We start from the raw sequence: 9,035 nt of genomic DNA on the forward strand, positions 1-9,035 counted from the left end.
CTGCCCGATTGAATTCAGGGTATTTGGATAAGCCTAAATGGGCCTGATTCCCTTGCAATTTCTGCCTTATTTCTCAGATGTTGGTGGGAAGTCTCTGTCCTGTGGCCTAGAAAGAACCAAGAGCTGTCTGGGTTAGCATCTGTAGCTGCAACAGATGGATCAAAGGGCTAGTTAGCTTCTTCCATATACTGAGAAGCTTAGAGGCTCATTTGGCACAATTCTCCATTCTGTGAAATCCCTTCTACTTCTAGGGGTACAGGAACATTTTGAGATCAGTTATGAGTCATCACATGGGCTTTCCCTACATTCTGGTGTTCTTGTGGCCAGAACCCTTTTCTGTGTAGGACTTTTAATCCTTGACCTGTGTGGCCATTCTTTCAACACCTTTACATAGTGTTGTTCTTGCCGTTAGCAAGATTCACGCTGATCTCTCTGACAGTGATGAGAATGTTGAGGGATGAGCACCCTGATCTCCCTAATTCTTCCATATTTCCCAGTGAACATCAGAGTCCATTGTATCTCCTCTCCAATGACAGTAACTAGGCATTGCTTCCTATGTGGCACACTAGGCTAAATTTAAGCAGTACAGACCCCAGACTTATGCATCTAGTGTCAGTGGAGTGGAAGGCAGCAGGCCAGAGAGGAGAGGGTAGTCATTTAAAATTTAAAGCAATTTGGCAACCAGGAAGCATTAAAATTAAAGCCTGTTTAACAAACTGAAAACTTTATGTACTAGATGTTTTCAACTAGGAAAACACCCAGCTTTAATTGTAACTGCTCTTGGCTGCCAACCTGGTTTAAATTTTAATGTTTCCCCAGCCACCCCTGAGCTCCTTTGTTCCTGGACTGGCCCTCCATGCACATACCCGCCTCTCACAGACCTTTGCTCTCCTGTCACAAGTCTCCTGTAATTTTTGCAGATACTTTGGGCCTTAATCCACAACCCTCAACACCACAGACCCATCTGCAGCCTTCTGCTTAGCAGAGCTGCTGAGCTTCATAAAAACAGATAAAAGTGACAGGTGCTGAAGCAGTGACAACAAAATGGTGGAGTTGTGTGTCAGGAACAGGAATTTTTTAGATGCATAATGGCATAGCAACCAACAACCAGACTACCAGAGCATCCAGGAGTTAGTGGGAGAAATGTTTCACTCTTTAGATCTGGAGATAACCAAGTTACCTGAGAAGACTTGCTGTTTTTTCAGTACCAGTGTTTTGAAACCCAGAAGCTGTATCATTTTGGGAATCGCTGAAGGGCTCCTCGGAACTTCAGAAGAGGGCTAGTTATCCACAGCTACAACTCCTGCTGTGTCTGGAGAAGCTGAGCAGCTATTTCAAGTGCAAGAGCAGGGCTTTGAATTCCTCCCCCCCCCCCCATTGGGTTAATCATTATTTATATCCGCTGCAGTAGATAGAGCAAAAGACTAGTTAGTTCATCTCCATCAGACAAACAGGAGCTAAACTGACAGCATGGAACATATTGTATACTTCTTAATCAGGTTGGCAGTCAGAATCGTCAGCTAACAGACAATTATGTCACCATAGTAATTCCATCTTAGGGATTGTCTGCTGCTTGTACTTGAACACCCACCTATTAAAAGGGCAATTCAAGAGGACTGAGCAGTTGGAGGTTGAAGGTCAAAGTGTGTCTCAGTGACACTGTCCAGGTTTGCACAGGAAGCCTGTGGCAGAGCTGAAATGACTCCTAGTGCTGCATCTTTAACCACAAGGCCGTTCCTCCTCCTTGTGAGTGAAGAGCCAGTAGAGTTGTTTGAGGATGGGGTCAAGTGGATGTGCGAAAAACTTGGCAGCAGTGTTTTGCACTGACTGGTGTCTGAGGAGCAAGAGGATTTGGGGAAAGTAAAGAGGAGAGGTGCAGTAGCCCAGGCAGTAGGGGAGGAAAGCGTGACTGAGGAGTTCAGTAGTGAAGTTGACTCATTGGCGAGAGCCAAATTTACACATGAGCCATGAAGGAAAGTGAAAGTAGAGGCTGACCGAGTTTACAGACAGGGAATTTGAAATTGTGTTTGTTATAACTGTTCATTAGATTATTTATTTAACTTTTTTTAATTCTAGGGTTGTGGTATTGGAGAGTAGGCCAACAGATCATCCTATGGCCAACAGCAATTTATACATCCTGGCAGGGCACGAAAACAGTTACTGAGAATCATACCTGAGAGTTAACCATGACGAGAAAACACTACTGCTGCAACATTGACGGATGATTGAAATTGCACAAAAACGGCAGTCACCTGACTTCAGTTACTTTGTAATTTATTGTGGCATGGGAGAAAAGAGGATAATTTAGTTTAAGTGGTATGGACACACTTAGCATATTATACCACGGAAGTGCTTAATAATTCACTGTTATGTAATCTTTGTACATATATGCAGTATTTTTCAGTGAAACACATTGCTGAAGACCTACACTGACTTAATGTAGATAGTGATCCTTCTGTTATGTACAAGTGTCTTACCTGTACAGATGTAAAGGTTGCTGAGGAAGCAGAACTTCAATTGGGGTACTATTTTAAGGACTTCTCACGTGTAGTTCTTATAAAATGGGAAGTTAGCAATGAACACAGTGCATTTAACAACATTATTGTATTTTATTATATGTAATTTACTAATACAAATAAATCAACTTTTAGAAATTGTAACCAAGGCTGTAATCAGATTACAATCTTGTTTTTAATTTTCATGCAACTACACTGGTGTGATTGTTTGTTTTGCACAAAGTATTTATCTGTGATGTATTTAGTCACAAAGGTAAGCTGTGACTTCGTGGATATGACTTGGGCTTCAGAGTACCTTTTTTTTAGTTTATTTGGGTAGTTTTGTTGTGAAACAAACCAATTAAACACCTGTATTTTTATATTTAAGTAAAATTCTGTAAAGATTACTTCTCTATGCTTGAAAACAATACCTTCTGGAATGGATATGAATCCCAGAATTTGGTACCTTAATGTAACACTGCAATAGTTGTCTGAATTACTAGTGTATGCAATGATAAAATTAGCATTATTACGAGCCTTCACTAAACGGTTTTATTCATATCATGAACTACAACATTCCACACTGTGGAAATGGTTCAAAGATCTTGTCATATTTTGACTTTTTTTGGCCTTATGACCATTTTCTTGATTTAGGGTGTTAACACATGGCCAAAATAATTTAGTTACTACCTCATACAAACAATGTAGTGGTTACTTCATATTGCAGGAACATAGTTCTGATCAAAAGTATTTTTGATTGCTATTTTCCAATGGAGTATGTAAATGCCAAGTTTTAGCAAAATGCACACATTTGGCTCTGTTTTGTATATGTTCTTTATATTTTATTATGATAATATACACTAAGAACAAACTAAATTTGAAGTGATTTATGGTCTACGTTATTGTGATTGGTAATCCTTTTGAATATGTTCCCTAATGTACATAATGTAAAATAAACTTTTTTTTAACATGTTGTTGTACAGATAGCTTACCACCTGCACTAATTTCCACATAAGACTAAAAAATTGCCGTTGGAAAACATCCATTTTTGAATTGCTATTAAATGTTTATGTACCCTAATATATAAACTGGGCATTCTGAACGTATGAATGGTCAGGCTGCTATGAATGTAATTTTGCCTACATTTGACCTAACACCTAGATTTTTTGGGATATGTATCTTTACAGAATCACTGAATCCTAGAAACCTAGGACTGGAAGGAACTTTGAGAAGTCATCAAGTCCAACCCTTTGTGCTGAGGCGGACCAAGTAGAGGGTTTGCCCAGGCTTTTCTTAGAATCTTCCAATGAGGCAGATTCCAATGGAGGTTTTTAAGAACACGTTGGACAAACACCCGTCAGGCATAGTCTAGGTTTACTTGGTCCTGCCTCAGTGCACGGGGCTGTACTTGATTTCTCAAGGTCCCTTCCTGCCCCACATTTCTCTGATTCTGTAAAGATCAATAGATTATATCATTTATATACTTTTCAATAATATACTCAAATATATATCAATACATATTACTTCCATGATCTACTCAAACAAGCCTACAGGACTTTATCTCCAAGGATCAACATGTTAGTTTGAAGTCACTGTTTCTTAAACGCCTGTCCACTAGATATACATCAGACAGGTGTGTCCACCGGTAACAGAATTCACACTGGCCCTAACACATCCTTACTCAACTTGTATGGGACAGGCTCTACTACAGAGGAAAATGATATTGGTAAGTGTGTCTCACACTTTCAGGGCTGGTCTAAGACAACTGGGCACTTTGCTGGCTGGCCAATAGCTTCCTGGATTCTTCAGGACGTCCCTTCATCCCCTGATTTTCCTAGGGCACATATTTTAGCTTCAGCTAAATTCCTTTCCAGCAGGGGCTGCCTCTGTCTGTGGAGCTGAAGTGGGTGCCCTCTTCTGGTTGCAGTTCTGTTGCCTGGGTTGACACTGAGCTTCACCATGGAACAGCATCCTCCCATGCTCCCCTTCAGGCCTAGATGCGGAAAGAGGGAGACCCTTAGCTCGTGATTCCTCTCTGGGACTGGCAAAGAACCATCCGCTTCCTCCTGAGAGCAGCAGAGAAGACAGACAGCCACCCACTCTGTTCCCTAGCTGTCCAGGGATTCCTGCCTGCTTTCCCACCTCCTTGGTCTAAGAGCATATTACTGTTGAGAACGTCTGGAAGGATGAGTGAAGAGATGTGTGGGTATGAGATTTGGAGATGGGAGGGAAGTTTAAAAAAAGAACAGGGTGAAGGATTGAGATAACAGAAATGAGCATAGAGGAAACAGGATGTTGCCAAAATATGGGATGGGGATGGGGTTAAAATCAATGTGACCACAGAGCCTCATATTATTGGGGTCATTCTGCAGCTCTTACAATTAAATATATGCACGTTGGATTTTTTTTCATAGTAATTAAGGGGGATTGAGTTTTCCCTGCTTCTGGTGGAAGTCATTCCCCTCTGTGGCTAATGCTAATAAAGAGCACTTCATAGCATTTAGAATGCACTAGAATAGGTGCATTAAATACATATTCAAAATTATTCTTCTGGAGGAGAGAGGGAGGATATGCCTGAACTTCTGGGAAAGGCTTCAGTTGACTTCCAGGTATTGCTCAATAATTTGTTGGATGCACAAGAGAGAGTGGCTGGACCCTTTCACTTGTCACTATTCCTTATTCTCTTAGCTCTGGTGAGGATAGTGTATGGAGGCAGCTAGAAATTTCCCTGCCTTTGTAATTTGTTCTCCAGCACTACTGCTAATCTCAGGAGATAAAAATAGGAAAGAGTGAGGGTATGTTTTTTAAAGGAATTGGGGAATCTTCCTTTGCTGAAAGTTCTGTCATGCTCTTAAGCCAGTATTAGGTCTTGTCTTCACTAGCTCAGGGTATAATTTGGGTTTTGCCTTTAACCTGACTCTCATCCGCGCACAGAAATCTCCAGTTTGAATTAAAAGGTGCTAGCTAGGCTGGGGGTGATGGGAGAGATTTGAAGCTGGAGCATAGCTGATGCTTGAGCTAGTGGGAGATGCTGCAGTTCGAGTTACAATTGATCCGATTCTAATCTACCATTGTTTTTGATGTGGACACTGCTCTCGCTCACCAGGCTAGTTTGGAATAACTCCAGGGTACTAATTTGAGCTAACTGTTGCAGTTACGGCAGGCTCCAGAGCCATAATTTCCCTGATCCTGGCTTGTGCCTAGAACGGAGGCATTCCCCAAGGAGGAGCAGGAATTCCCCTTTGCCTGAGGGATCACGAGGAGTGCTGCTGCTTCCACAGGGGAGAGGATTTAGGCAACTGCGATTTCATTTGTACTTAGATTTATTTGGACTTTTGTTAACTTGGAATGGAGATGGAGTTTTGGTTTAGCAGGAGGGTAAACTACCGTACAAGCAAAGGAATGTGATGCAATGCATAGGCCGCGTCTGCAGGATGAGAGCATCCTGACAGGGTGACAGTTGGCAGCTCTTGATTTCAGTTGGTGATAGTTGGTCTCATTTGGAAACAACTGGTGCCAATAGCAATAGTTGGTGTCTTGTAGAGGTGATGACTGGTGTCAGCAGTATTGCCAATCTCACCCATTAAAATTACAATTCAGGCCTAAAAAGTCCCCTGAGATTTAAAAAAACAAACAAACCAAAAACGTATTCTTATTTGCCTTCTGGTTTCTGAGCTATTGGGGGCACTCATTCCATTTTTAAGTTTTTCTCAGCAATCACGAGAGCTAGAAACATCAAATAATGAAAGTTGAGATTCATAATCACTTGATTCCAGCAGCTGGGGCTTTAAGAAAAATGTCAAATATTGCTAACCTCACAATAAAAATCATGAGATTTGGCAACTCTAACAGTTTCTCAGTTGGTGCTGTGTGGCAGTTCTTGTCAACTGAAGACAGGTAATGGCAGATGCTGATAGCTGATAATTCTCCTTTGTTGGCTGCAGGTTGACTGATCAGGAAATTTTCACCAGCTGCTTCCATTTGATGGGTTTCACTGAAAATTGTGGACATTTTGTGGCTGTTCATGAGTCTGACATCTGGAGAGAATTAGTTACATTTGGTATATGATGGACAAGTGGCGGCAGTTGGTTCCAAGTGGGGATGTCGGGTCAGAGGTTGCAATAGCTAGTGATTGTTGGTGGAAGAGTGGGGCAGTCAATAAAATGAGATAGTTGGTGACAATTTGTCTCTCTTGGGAGCTGGTAGCAATTCATGGCCACTTGTCATTTCATAACTGGTGAGATTTGGTGCCAATTTTTGTCGTGGAGACAGTTGGTGGCAGCAGAGGCAATGAGTGGTTCTTGTGACAGTTCCTGGCAGTTGGTAATGATGCCTTATAGATGGGGCCATTTGGTTTCATTAAGTGGGTGACAGGTGTTGGTGACTATTTGTAAAGCTTGTAAAATAGGACAAATTTCTTTCCCCATTCTTTGTTGTGAGTGAAAAAATTGAAAGTTGACGTGCAATGAACTTTGAAAATAATAGTTGGGGGCTAATATTAACAGTATTTTAAAAACATTACAAAACAACAAAACAATCAAAACCAATATTTCAAAAATACACTAACAGCAATGTGATTACAGATATCAGGAGTGCCCAAGGTACGGAAAGTCACATAATTCACAACCATAATTGACAAATAAAACACTTCCTTTTAAAAAGTTAAAGTTGGAATTGTGTTTTAAGAGTCCAGCCAGCATCCAAAACCAATTATATTTTCTTTACAAAAATAAACATGCTCACTTCATTCAGCTTCACTCATTGGGTATGTCTACACTGCACACTAAACCCAGACTCTGACTCATGTTTGAGCTCAGTCCCCTCTTCTGTCCACATACAAATCAGTCTGATTCAGATCAGCAATCGCTCAGGACCCAGGTCCTATGACCCTGTTGGGCATGGGGCAGAGAGACAGTCCTGCTGTGACTTGGGTCTAAGCCTTGTCATTTTGCAGTGTGGATGCAGCTCAAGCCACAAACCTAAGTCATAAGGTTCTGCATAGCACAGTATGAATGCGTTAGCACAGTTCTGAGACCTGGGTCCAGCAACTGTAAACCAAGGTTTACAATGCAGTGTGGACGCTCAAGCGTGGGCATGGAAACCAAGTCCACAAGCCCAGGTCCCACAGACCCAGGTTTACAATGCAGTGTAGACAGACCTTCCAAACCTTTGTCCCTAAAATTTTCAAAAATATATTAAAAGGACAAAATAACATTGAGAAGAGATTATTGGAGCCTTTGAATATGAAATTTTGTAATCTTTCAGGTAATCTGTTGTGTTTGTTTAATTTCTAGGCAAAGGTTTAAACTGCACCTGACTGCTAAGTGCAGTTGTTTAAGCGGAATGGTCTGGAGTGCTGCAGCAGTGCTTGAGAAGGTGCAGGGAGTTTCTTTGTTGATTGGGGTGAGGAAAGAACCAGCTGAAAGGTTCCAAGGGTGGTAGTTAAGGTCAGTGATCTAAGCCCCCATTATACTACGGGGAGGCATTTAGATCAGCGTGGATAAAAATCAATGATTTTTTTTTTTAAGAAATCAGAAATTGGATTTTTTATTTAAATTGGATTTTTTTGATATTTTTTTTCCTCAAAAAGCAATCTAAAAATAGTTTTAATTAAGATACATTATAGCTCAAATATCTCATCATGGAATAGGGATTATAAATTCTATAGTATGAGACAATATATTCATGTAAGAAAAGTTTTGTAAATGAGTTCCAATAGTTCATGGGTTAGCGACCCAATCTTACGGGGTTCCACAGGCTTCTGTACATATTATTTAGGTTAATCTTTCTATCTACCCAATGGGACTCAGTGCTAAGTCTAGAAGATGCCATCAGAGATGCTTAGTTTTGCAGTTCTCAAACTGTGGATTCGTGTCACCAGAGATAACATGCTTGTTAAGAGCAAAAATGTTTTTAAATAATGTATAGAGGTGAAAAATAACAGATCTCACTCATCCCTACTGTCCCTCTGCAAATTTGTGTACACAGAGTCAGCCCCTTACCTCTCTTTAAAAGTGCAAAGTTTCAAAAAGTTCAATGAATAGAAGATCGGTGGGGGTGGAATAGATCTGGAGAAAGAGAAGAAGTCTGGAGATAAATATGAGAAGGGAGGGACAGGCAGTAGAAACAAAAGTGAAACTGTTTGATCAGTATATTCCAGAAATCTTGAGGTCTTTCTGAGTGTAGCCTTCATTGATTTGAGATCTACCATAACATTCCCTAACTAGGAGGGAAAACCTATAATAGCAGCAGGCCGTAAAAGAGACCCAGTTTGGGTCTCATCTATCTCAGAGTTGTGAAGAATATGTATTAAGGTTATAACAACCAACAAGAATACACTTTTATGTAAAAATCCATGATTAAATTGAGTCGACCACCTGACCAGGACAGTAATAGTGATGATGAAATGCTAAGGGAAATTAGAGAGGCTATCAAAATTAAGAACCCAATAATAGTGGGGGATTTCAATTATCCCCATATTGACTGGGAACATTTCACTTCAGGACGAAATGCCGAGATAAAATTTCTCGATACTTTAAA

The 9,035-nt window shown here is 40.7% G+C and overlaps 1 protein-coding gene across 2 annotated transcripts in view; it reads left to right on the top strand.

Annotated features, from left to right (window-relative positions):
- MAP4K3 (mitogen-activated protein kinase kinase kinase kinase 3) overlaps nucleotides 1-3,579 on the top strand; it is a 134,699-nt gene extending 131,120 nt beyond the window's left edge. For both annotated transcript variants that reach the window (XM_045009748.1, XM_045009749.1), the window contains one exon: nucleotides 2,077-3,579. In XM_045009748.1, coding sequence (XP_044865683.1) covers nucleotides 2,077-2,164 — 88 coding nt within the window. In that variant the 3' untranslated portion in view covers nucleotides 2,165-3,579. The remainder of the gene's footprint in view (nucleotides 1-2,076) is intronic.
- The last annotated feature ends 5,456 nt before the right edge of the window (nucleotides 3,580-9,035 follow it).

The sequence above is a fragment of the Mauremys mutica genome, chromosome 3 (assembly GCF_020497125.1).
Source record: "Mauremys mutica isolate MM-2020 ecotype Southern chromosome 3, ASM2049712v1, whole genome shotgun sequence".
In the NCBI taxonomy this organism is placed as follows: domain Eukaryota; kingdom Metazoa; phylum Chordata; order Testudines; family Geoemydidae; genus Mauremys; species Mauremys mutica.